This window comes from Astatotilapia calliptera, chromosome 3 (assembly GCF_900246225.1).
Source record: "Astatotilapia calliptera chromosome 3, fAstCal1.2, whole genome shotgun sequence".
Lineage (NCBI taxonomy): Eukaryota > Metazoa > Chordata > Actinopteri > Cichliformes > Cichlidae > Astatotilapia > Astatotilapia calliptera.
In genome coordinates, this window is record NC_039304.1 from 16808379 (window position 1) to 16820303 (window position 11925).

Here is an 11925-nt window from a genome sequence, read left to right on the forward strand (position 1 = left end):
ACATTAGTCCTGTCATACCAAGCTAGTAAAAGTGTATGAATTGATGGTGCAAAATTTTAAAAAAAGTGACTCACTTTATGGAGGGTATCTACACCAAAAAAATAAATGAGGAGAGCACTCGACCATCGGTGTCTAACACGAATTCAGGTAAAGTTCAGGTGTATCTATTTGTCCAGAGGAAGGAGAAACCACTGAATCCCTTCACCTGCTCTAACGTAAACCAAAGTAACGACAGATGCTCTGCAGAGGAAACAACCCCATTAAAAAAAAAAAAAAAAAAAAAAGGACCACTGCTCGCTCCCTCCTGACTTTTCTCTAGTGTTGCTTTTTGCTTCGGTCCTTATCATACATTAGGTCATTTTTGTAGCTCTGGCAGTGCTCGCCTTCAGCTCTCCTCAAGTAACAGCCTGTCTCCTGGTATCTCCCTTCAGACTGTGCTGGGGGACTCTGCAAACCTGTGGAAGCTGAACTGGCTGCAGTTGCACACTCGTTCTACCAACAATGACACGAGCAGGTCAGGAGGGAAAATGAGAGCATGATTTCATTTGTATTAAAGCAGGTGAAATGGACTCATGGATGCTTCTTGACAGCACGGACCGACGTCCCTGAAGTTTAACTGAGTTGTTACTCAACTGAGCTGTGATGATCAAGCATTTGCTTAATTTTCGAGCTGTGCCACATTCAAAGAATGTGTGTGCAAATATAAAAGATCCTGGCCAGTCTTCGGCAGAAAAGTCAGACTCAGGTTTCATGTTCACATGAACAAAAAAATAATAATAAAAATTGATTAATTAAAAAACAACAGCACCTCACTTTGCATGTCACATGTCAAAAACAGTCACGTGAATTATTTAAAAAATGTCCAGTTTTCTTTAAGGCAGAAGGTTCTGGCTCCAGCGTTAAACTGAGGTTCGTATTTGTAACAGAGGGAGGAGCTCGCCGCTCCCTTACAGCTGCTACGAGTTTCACAGGAAGCTTCATCTTTCACTGAGTCTCTGAGGTATGACATGAATACATCGTTGCTCACGGAGGTGTGCAACAGGATGCAATTTGATTGTGTGCTCAGAATGTGCAAGGCTCTATCTACTAACACAGTTTTGGGTTTGCTGGATCATTCGACTCCACTGTGTGTTTTTTGTCAGAGGGCGAACTATTCATCTGCTCCAGCTCTAAATCCAAAACTTTCTCTTTGGCATCGAGGGAACGTCTTTGAGGAGGCGGTGGATCAGTACAGGAGAAAAAGCGAGGCAGGGTGGTCATGGTCAGCATACCGAGGACGAGGAAGGAGCCGGCCACCATGAAGGAGGCGATGTAGTTTCCTGTGACGTCCTTCAGGAATCCTGAAAGAAAACCTGGATATTACTTGAAATGTAAGAAACCGTAAAACTGAGAATGAGATGATGAAAGACAGGGATAAACTGACGTGCACAATATCGGCCTCATGTCGATTAAAGGAAAACACTGCAGTGTTTAAAAAAATATGAAGCCCTGATAAAGCTCTGCAAAATCACACGTTTAATCATTGAATACTAGTAAAAAAGAAGCCTTGTAGGGTAAAATAAGAGCTTCTGAACAGCTCATTCATTTTTCTGCCTTGAATCCAGTGACCTCTAACAGTGCAGACAGTTAAAGTGGAAAAAATGTGGCAGGAAACCTAAGATCAGACATTTGATCTGTAAAAGGGTTCATTTTTGTGTTAAACTCTTTTTTACATGCTTTGAAATTAACATAAAACAGAAAAAGGTCAATCAGTTACTGATAGCTCATTTTTTATTGTCAAAGCTTTCTGCTTTGGGTTGAATGTGGAGAAAGAATGATTCTGGTGACACTAACCAAAAACTGAGGTGACGCAGCTCGCACGTCCAGTGATGATTTTTAAAAGTGAAAGTCGGATCGGCTTCACAAAACTTGATTTTTGCTCTCTGCACAGGTTTGAGGTTAACAGTAAAATGCCACAAAGTGATCTAAAAAGTAGCAGGTGTGCAGACAAGGTGTCTGCCTTTTATAAGAGCAGTTATCCAAGCTTATGACAGCACCACATTCAGTGTGTTGTATTTTGGGCTGATTTAGGTCACTTTAGATAGATTCTTTTCAAACTAAAGCTACAATGGAGTCATTTTTGTTATAAGCTGGCTTTATCTCAGCAGCTTTAACGCACACCTACCTGACAAAGGAGTCCCCAGAAGTCCAGCACCACTCTCGATGAGCTGCAGCAGTCCGAGTGCCCCCATCGTGCGCTCCACGCCCACAATCATGGGCACCACTGCAAAAACAACGGAGGTCAAAGCCCCAGAGCAGAAGCCATAAAGCAGGCTGATCACCATCAGAGCGGCGTAGGAGCCAGACATGGAGCTCACTGGCAGCAGCATGATAAACACTCCTGCTAGGCCTGTCCACAAGGTCAGTAAATGAACAACCCGAAAGTGGCCCAGGTCGGAGAACCAGCCCGACACTACGCGCCCCAAAATGTCCGAAGCACCTGCAGCTGACATAACGAAGGCAGCTTGGTACTCTGAGAAGCCAACTTGGCGACTGTGGGCCACCAGGTGGAAGTAAGGCACGAAGTAGCCGACGTTAAACAGAGTAACGCCCAAAGTGTAAGTGAGATAGGGCCTCTCAGTCAGCAGGGACAGCTCCAGGTAAGAGGCGATGCGCCGCAGCATGGACGCACATGACTTTGTCTCTGAATCCACCTGCAGGAGAGGAAACAAGGAAAGTCTGAGCTTTATCTTTACATATCGCTCCAAAGTCAGTGAGCAAGAAACTTTACTCTTCTGTCCTGATTGTTATGACAGAGAACATTATGATATTCCTCTCTGAGAGAGACATTTTTACTTAAACCAGACCACTGCCTTGCTCCTCCTTCTGTTCTACCTTTGCCGGTGCTTTAGAGCGCCGCTGCGGACGGATCAGCGCCCCGCAGGGTACAATGTTGAGGCTGAGAGCCCCCAGGATCAGCAGGGCCCCTCGCCAGGCGTACATCTCCACCAGCAGCTGAAAGAGCGGGTTGAAAGCGAAGGAGGAGAGGCCGATGCTGGAGAACCCCAGTCCCAGAGCCAGGGCACGCCGGCGAGTGAAATTAGCCATGACTGTGGCCACCATGGGAGTGAAGACCATCCCCCATCCAAAACCTGGAGCACAAAGCGAGCAAAGTACACCATGAGAGGCAAGCGAGCAGTTCACTACTTTACGAGTTAATCGGTTAACTGTTAAAACCCTCTTTAAACCCTGGAAAAAAAAAAGAAAAAGAAAAGAAAATCCTACTTTCGGTCAGTAAATGTTACAAAGCTGTAAGACAACCTCAGGCTCCGCAGATGGGAGACACAACTTAACATATTGTAAATGTGAAATAAAAATGTTTCTCTGACCCATCACCTGACTTGGAAAACAAAAATCAATTTTTTGCGCTCTTCCTCTGATGAGTACGGGAAACTGGGTGGATGCACTATCATATCAAATGAGCGTGAACACCACAACACGAGTAGAAGAACACTGGCAAAGTGCACAAGGTAAATAGTACAAAATAATACCACTGATGTATGCAGTACACGGTGTGTGTACAAAACATCTTGAAGCACCAAACTTAAAGCAGATCTGTTGGTGACGGTGTAGTGAGGGGGGACAGTTAGCTCATGGCATGCATAGAAGCAGCAATAACTGAAAACAACTACACTCTGCAGCGTAACAAGAGTGTAGTTGCACCTGTGTGAGTGACTCACGCCTGAAATACACCTGCTGCTCGTCTGTGATGTCACGTCTCAGATGCAGTTTTGTGCTTTTTGTCACACGGCTTGAAATGAGTTCAGCAGTGCAGCGTGTTCATTTTGAACATTTACCTGTGTCTGAGTCATTCTGACTTGTATTTTGTCTTTTTGTGAATTATTATTCATCTCTGGCTCTCTTCCACAGCATGGTTTTGTTCCGCCTCCCTCCCCTCACGCCCAGAAAAGCAAAGCAGATGGGTGTCCCTCCTTGAGCCTCGTTCTGTGGGAGGTTTCTTCCTTTTTAAGGGTTTTTTTTCCTTCCTACTGTCGCCAAGTGCTTGCTCATAGGGGATCATCTGATTGTTGGGGTTTTCTCTGTATTGTTGTAGGGTCTTTACATTCAAAATAAAGCACCTTGGGATAACCGTTGTTGTGACTTGGTGCTGTATAAATAAAGCAGAACTGAACTGAACAGAATCTTGTTTCTGCACGATGTGCAGAAGTCATCTTTCTTTAAAAAGTGAGTTTAATTATGACTGCTGGCACTGAATTAAGTATTTTTAACATTTTTACCGTAACATTGTGACACCCAGCTAACCCTAACTGTAAGTTAAAGTTGAAAGTGCTACAGCTGTGTACCGATGCTTTTCACTGGATGTGCCAAAAAACAGGAGCTAAAGCGGGCTAAAACTGGTGGTTTAAGACTCTAATACACGTTACCTGAAATTACTCCCATCGTGAGGTAGAGGTGTACGAGACAGGTGGACTGCGAGGCAAGTGTGAGGCCGAGCCCGGCCAGAAAGCCTCCCGTCATCACCACCACTCTGGGATTGTAAGCATTACACAGTGCAGCGGCCAGTGGACCTGCAGAACAAGCAAACACATTTACATCATTTATTTATAACTATATCAACCTTTTCCCCCCTTTAGAAGATTTAAGGTTGAAAGACCTTAATCCAAACAGGGTCACATATGCATCCTGTAGTAGTCTGTATTTACCCTTTAGTCTCACCATAAGTGTTTTAATGCATTAAGAAAGAAAAATAATTACTGTACAGTTGTCACCTGTAATACTACAAACTGCACACTCACACTTCCACAAACATCAATGACTCACTGAAGAACTGCTGAGCTGCCAGGCCGGTGGACGAGATCCAGGAGATGGCCTGGGCGCTCTCCTCGAAGTACTGAACGAACTCCACAAAGAAGATGCCCAGGCTCCGCATCAGGCCGAACACGAGGCTCGAGCTGACAAACATGGCGACAACCAGCACCCAGCCCCAGCCTCCATCCGGGCCCTCGGCCTCATCGCTCTGGCTCTGCGATTTGGACTTTATGTTGGTCATTTCCAAAGGAGAGTTATCTGAAATGCAGGTGAGGAGAACAATGAATGAGTGCAGAACAAGTCTCAGATCCTGTCTGTGATTCTCAAAAGCCATAATTGATTAACTTCCCACAGGCCAATAAATGGTCTGGTTGACCCATGCATGTGTGACTCAGCTGCAGGTCTTCATTTGACAAGAAAATATAGGTGAGAGGTGAGAGTAACCGCTGAAGTGTTCATACATCAGCTCTGATCAAATATTTACACGCTCACTGGTTTTGATCAATGATAAATCAGATTTCACTGCCAGAGGGGAACATGGTGCAAGTCTGAGTGTGTCAACATAACTCAGAGTTTAACGGTGTTGCATCTCTTTATAAATTATGAATGATTTACAAAGCAGCTCTGTTTATTTATTCTAACCATAAATTATGATGTTTTGTTTGACTTTGACTTATCAGCTGACCTCAATCTGGGTCATACTCGTTAAACATTCACAGCTATAAAAAGTCATAAAATGGGTAATACTCATTCTGCACAGTCTTTTGACCCAGATTTACATACAAGTTAAACAGAGGCTTTTATTCATGATTAGTGACAAGTATTGTAAACAATCATCACACTATGGATGCAGTGTCAAACACAATGAATAAAAAGGTAACTTGCAGAGTATTAAAAAGGGTAAATACATATCTGTAAAGTATCAGTATCTCTTTAACTTTATGAAGAAAAGCTTGTGAGCCACTACAGCCATTGTGATGCTGTTAATGACTTTCTATGATGTGTTATTTCCCACATTTTCACTTTCGTTTTTCTGGTTTCTGTTCAGCTGTCAGCCATTTATCTCCCTGAAAACTACTTCCTCTTCCACGTGAGTCATCAGCTCACACATATATATGCAAAATCTCCTTCACACCCCAAGACTGCACTCTTCCACATGGAGCTCTGACGCCGAGATGTTGTTCCTGGAATCTGCTGCAACTCTGGGTTACAGCTCCTAATGCTCCCATTATCACTAGGACCCTTGTCAACTTTACCTTCCACATCTGCTCCAACTGTTTCTTCAGCCCTTTGTTTTACTGAACTCCTCCTCTTGCTGTTTAGATGTCCTGCCAACAAGTTTTTTCAAAAAGGTCTCAAAGACTTTAGAGTCAGACCTGTTACAGATCGTCAACTTTTCTTTATTATCAGGTGTGTTTCCAAAACCACTAAAAACTGCTGTAATCAAACCTATACTGAAAAAGGACAATCTTGACAAGACACAAATGAACAACTACAGGCCGATCTCAAATCTCCCATTTTTAAGTAAGATCATTGAAAAAGCAGTTTCTCAACAGCTCAATTACTTCTTAAAACAGAACAACTGCTACGATGCCTTCCAGTCAGGTTTTAGACAGAACCACAGCACTGAAACCTCTCTGACCAAAGTGTTTAATGACATATGTCTGAATACAGACAGTGGAAAAATGTCAGTCTTAGTTTTACTGGATCTCAGTGCAGCATTTGATACAGTTGACCACAACATATTACTCAAACGACTGGAGAACTGGGCAGGTCTTTCAGGAACTGTACTAAACTGGTTCAAAACATACGTAGAAAACAGGAAATACTTTGTATCAATAGGTAACTGAGCAGACAAGTATCACATGTGGAGTTCCCCAAGGTTCCATCTTGGGACCCCTTCTGTTTAACATTTAGATGCTCCCACTGGTACAGATTATAAAGAACAACATAAACTATCATAGCTATGCAGATGACACACAAGTATATATCACAATGTCACCAGGAGACCAAGGCCCTGTACAGGCTCTTGGTAAATGCATTGAGGAAATTAATGACTGGTTGTGCCACAATTTTCTCCAGCTAAACAAAAACAAAACTGAGGTAATAGTCTTTGGCGCCAAAGAAAAACGATTACAGGTCACCAGAGAACTTCAATCTATACACCTAAAAACCACAAACCAGGTGAGAACTTTGGGTGTAGTGATGGATGCAGACCTAAACTACTGTTTTTTTTAAATCAATTTTAAATCATGCTTTTTATTTGTTTTTGTTTTTTAATGTCTCTGTAAAGCACTTTGAATCACCTTGTTGTTGAATTGTGCTATATAAATAAACTTGCCTTGCCTTATGTGCTCTTTCTTCTTGATGTTGCCGTCCACTGGGGATTGCCAGGCTATCACAACTGTGGTTTTCTGTTCCTTGTCACACACCGCTATGGTTATATGGTTGGTTTACCGGCAGCTGCTCGTCTGCCTGGAACTGTCAGTCCCACAGGAGCCCTGCTGTTCTCAACCAGCTTTAGTGGTTTCTCTCACCGTGGCAGTCTGCAGCTTGGGCCCTGTCGGCTGTGGCAGACTTCTCCCACTGTGGATTTGGTGTTTAGGGACACTTGTGCTGACACGATAAGAGCCTCTGTGCCATCCTTTACGCCCTTTCGCACTTCATGCGGGAGCTTGAGCTTCTATGTTCCTCATCATGGTCTGTCTTTAGGCACCTGAGACACTTTTGAAGCAAGTAACCTTGGGGAGCAGTCATCCTTTTTTTGTGTGAGGTAAACAAGACCAGTAAGGACAGGTCAACAGACAAAAAGATAAGCAAACTGTGTGAAAATATTATTAAACTGAGTCCAGTGTACTCCGTTAACTATGCACAGTAAAGTATGTGTTGATTAAAAAAAAAAAAAAAAAAGGTACATGAAATAATTTCATAGTCATGAAAACTATATAAACTATATATGCTAAAGAAATAACAAAAATAAACAAATAAAAAAAATGCCCTGAAATGCAATATTGTCTATGATGATGATGATGATGATGATAATAATAATAATAACAGAAAATAATAATTATACCTCGTAATGACACTACTATAAGTAGTAAAAATACATGAATTAAGGGGAGGGGCAATTTTATTAAATTGTGATTTCCTTTTGAATCCCCTTTAAACTGTCAGCCCCAGAGCAAGCCAACAAAAGGCATGTAGGGAGCTGATATCCCAGGGCACATCCCAATCACCCCCCAACTCAGAAGCACCCATATCGGCCATCACTGACATGTCTGCCCTGTTCTTTTGTTGTCATAATAAAAGCTTGTTATATTAGCTTGTTCAGTGGAGAAATTAGAACGATCCTTTTCTTTTGAGAAGTGTTCTATATAATTTTGGTTTGGATTAGGATCTAGTTTATATAACTGATTATAGAAGGATTTGAAAATGTTGTTGATGTCTTGGGGATTCTGAAATGGTTCTCCAGTTAAATTTTCACATTTATGCTGACTCCTTCTTTACTGCTATATTGGAAGCTGTCGTATTTAAGCTGTTTAATGATAAATTGTGTTTTTTGTGGGTTAATACCTTCCACACAATGATCACGTTCCTGGATTGATGGGTGGGGGGGGGTAATATGTTTACTGTCTAGATGTGGGATTATTTATTCTCCAACTATCATCAAGTCCGTAAGAGTTCATATAATGGTTTATTATATATGTTGAATGTCAGAATCTGGAGTTGCTATTGGAATATGAATATATTTTAGGGGTGAAAAGTGTATTAAGATATCCATCTATTGTAGTAATTGTCGAGTCATTTATAAACAATTATCTTAATAAAAGAGAAAAAGCTATGAAACAAGGATAGGTCCACATTGTTGGGTCCATAAATGTTTGCAAGGGTATATGTTATATTGTGAATTGTTTGGTGGTGTATGTTGATGAGTAAATATGTAAATATGTCTATGTTGATTAGATTTAAGGTTTTGATGTGTATATCCATCAATTTAATGTGATTAAGAAAGAAAAACATTAAAGAGAAGATTATGAGTTTCATCCAGAGTTTCATCCCTGACTGCAATCCCCTCTCCATCTTACTCGTAGATTTATCGTGCTGGAATTTGTACCAATGGATTCGAGCTCATTCATATTGCTGAGCTGGCCTCTCACCACCAGTCTCATCTCTTTGAGGCTGGTGCTCCTCAAATACCTTCTCTTGACTGCCCCAGGTAACACAGGTGCTGGAGTCTTACCTTACAAATATTTACCTTATGTATAAATATGTATGTTATGGCTTTTCCTTGCATGCATGTAATTATAACACACCATACTGGAGTCAGACAATAATAGTGCAGACTGTCCGGCTGAGCAACATCCGAGCAATAAGTTACAAATGAGTCAAAGCATCAGAAAGTTAAACCACCAAATCCACCCATAACCTAATGTTACTCACTGCTCAGCAGAAGGAATCACAGGAATTTGCTGCTAACACACATGAGCTCAAAGACTTAAGACTTAAAGCCATCATGAAACTAAAAGTAAAATGTCATTCTCAACAAATACAACTTTGACCCACTGCTTGTCTGCTTCACCATAACAAAATGTACACTTTGAGTTTTACCTGCAGAAGAAGAAGCAGTCCGGCAGAGTTAGATAAAAGGGGGACAGCAGACACTTAAACAGGACCAGCTGCTATGTCCACCATTCGTTTCCTACAGCCTACAAAGTTGTCAGCAGCTTGTACGAGGGTTCTGTTAACGCAGATAACCCCGACAGCTCGCTGTAATGAAGCTGGGTTTATTTCCTATAAAGAAAGAAGTCCATGTCTGTCCGAGTTGCCTGTGGTGACTAACACTAACTGGTTATTTTAAAGGCTGATTCACAGACTCGGAGATACATTTCACACAAACTTCAAACGAAAGCTAAATGTTTTGCCGGCTACACTCGAACAGGTGGACGACCGCGCGGTGGACATTGTGCACGTGCCTTCTCCCCAATCATTATCACATGCACTTGACGTCGACGCATTTGGCGCGTGCGCACTGGCTGTCCGAGGCGACAAAAATAACTGCTTTTCATGTTTTCCAGCTAAACTATTTGAAAATGTGTTTCAAGCGCAAGTCAGAGGTCTCAAGTGACGTCATTATTAACGTGTGCGCGTGAGCAGAGGTATGACAGCGTTCACTGTGAGAACTTCACCTTTTCTAGCGGAGTGAGAGTGAAAAAGCCGGCTGACCGATTAACTGTAAACAGCTGAGCAAAGCCTCACTGCGCTGCTCACGGCGACACAACTCACCCCCGGTGCATTCTTTTCCCCGGACCACCTCGTGGTCCACGGTCTCCAGTTTCACTTTTGTAAACAGTTAAATTACACAATAAGGCTCTGTAGTCCACCCACGAGTACACTCAGGAAACTTACAACCGGTGCGCGTGCGCAGTCCTCACGCGCATACTGCCATGAAAACAAGATGAATCTTATCTGAAAAAACAAGTCTTATCACTAGGTTTACATAAATATAAGATGCGTTGTGTCTTTTTAAGTGAAGTGGAATTTCAGACCACTTCAGATTTTATAAAAATCCAAAAGTTTTTGAGCTAAATTTTTTCCTACAATAGTTAAATAAACTTCCCAGTAGGGCACTAAAGACTAATTTTCAGAGGTGGGACCAAGTCATTGTTTTGCAAGTCTCAAGTAAGTCTCAAGTCTTTATCCTCAAGTCTCAAGTCAAGTCTCAAGTAATGTCAGGCAAGTCAGAGTCGAGTCTCAAGTCACTGGTGTAAAAGTCCGAGTCAAGTCACAAGTCTGAAACTTTGAATTTCAAGTCCTTTCGAGTTTTAAAAAAAAAAACAAAAAACGAAAAAATAATGTTGCAGTTATGCTAAATGTAAATATTAGACCATGTAATTTTAAAATCTGTGTTTTTCTCAACACATGACAAAATAGTGAACTTAGAAAATATACACAAATTGTGAAATTGCACCTCTTTAAAATGCAGCTCAATTAAACCTAGCTCCAAGAATAATTTTCACCGACAGTTCTGAGATAAGCTGCATGTTATTCTTGGATGCGGTTGTAGGACCAGCTTTAAAATCGCATGACAAAAATATCATACACATTAAAAAAAACTGTATCACCAACGTAGCCTGGACAACATTTGCTAGTTAGATGAAGTCAGCTATCTCATCGTAGCATATTTATATGCATATTTATAATCATACGGTTCTTGGAGTGAGTGCACACACTCATGAAGTTTAGTAACTTCCGGTCACTGCAACAAGCCCAGGTACAGTTTACCGCCGGATGGGTGCAGGACCTTGAAATGCACCGTGTAGAAAGTAAAGACCATCGTACGTATCATAAGTTTACCAGTCTCACAAATCGTCGTCATAAATACACATTCCTTAACCGTTTATTAATAGGACCTTTGAGCTCAACGGTAATTAATTAGTAGTGGAAATAATTTCTGGTAGCATCACAGAAATGTAGCAGTGACAATAATATTGTATGCTGTAATCGTACTGGGCAATTAGTGATACAAAAAACCTGTTTTATCCTGTGAATAAAAGTATATGTTTTTGTCAGTGTACCATAATAACAGAAGCGAAACGCAATATTGTGTCAGGACAATTCACTATTTATGCACAATAAATAAAGGAGCATAGCACGACAATTTCTGTTCAGCGCCAGACTTGCTTGTAACCTATATCACCAATTATGTTAAGAAAAATGACGTATTAACTACTAAAAAACACTGACCTTCGTGTAAATGCTTGGAGCAGACTAACCTGTGAGCTGGAGTGTTCTGGGACGTTATATTTGATCTTTGAATGGCTGCAATCCAGGCCATCCGTTGCGTCTTTGTTACTTCGGAAACATGGCTTGAACATATGGAACGCCAGGACTGCCATAATGAATTAATTAAATACACCATTAAATAATTAATTAAATGTGGCAATAATTAATTAAAATTGGAATTAATTAATTAAATAAATAGTTATGATATATGTAATTAATTAATTATTGACACATTTAATTAATTATTTATGTATTTCACATTTTAATTAATTATTGACACATTTAATTAATTAATTATTGACATATTTAATTAATTATTTATGTATTTCACAT

At 41.0% G+C, this 11925-nt stretch overlaps 1 protein-coding gene across 7 annotated transcripts; it reads right to left on the reverse strand.

Moving 5' to 3' along the window:
- Positions 1–528: 528 nt before the first annotated feature.
- slc16a13 (solute carrier family 16 member 13) lies at positions 529–10234 on the reverse strand. 7 transcript variants are annotated; one of them, XM_026162082.1, is made up of 7 exons: positions 10093–10234; positions 7151–7567; positions 4822–5067; positions 4425–4568; positions 2875–3131; positions 2165–2693; positions 529–1340 (listed from the first exon to the last, which is right to left on the reverse strand). In XM_026162082.1, the coding sequence occupies exons 3-7, from the start codon at positions 5048–5050 to the stop codon at positions 1087–1089; spliced, it is 1413 nt and encodes a 470-aa protein (XP_026017867.1). In that variant the 5' UTR covers positions 5051–5067; positions 7151–7567; positions 10093–10234; the 3' UTR covers positions 529–1086. The 7 variants fall into 7 exon arrangements, with proteins under 7 accessions (XP_026017867.1, XP_026017868.1, XP_026017866.1 ...); XM_026162083.1 differs by lacking the exon at positions 10093–10234 and adding an exon at positions 9996–10082; XM_026162081.1 differs by lacking the exon at positions 10093–10234 and adding an exon at positions 9418–9989 and having other exon boundaries at positions 7156–7567.
- Between the last annotated feature and the right edge of the window lie 1691 nt (positions 10235–11925).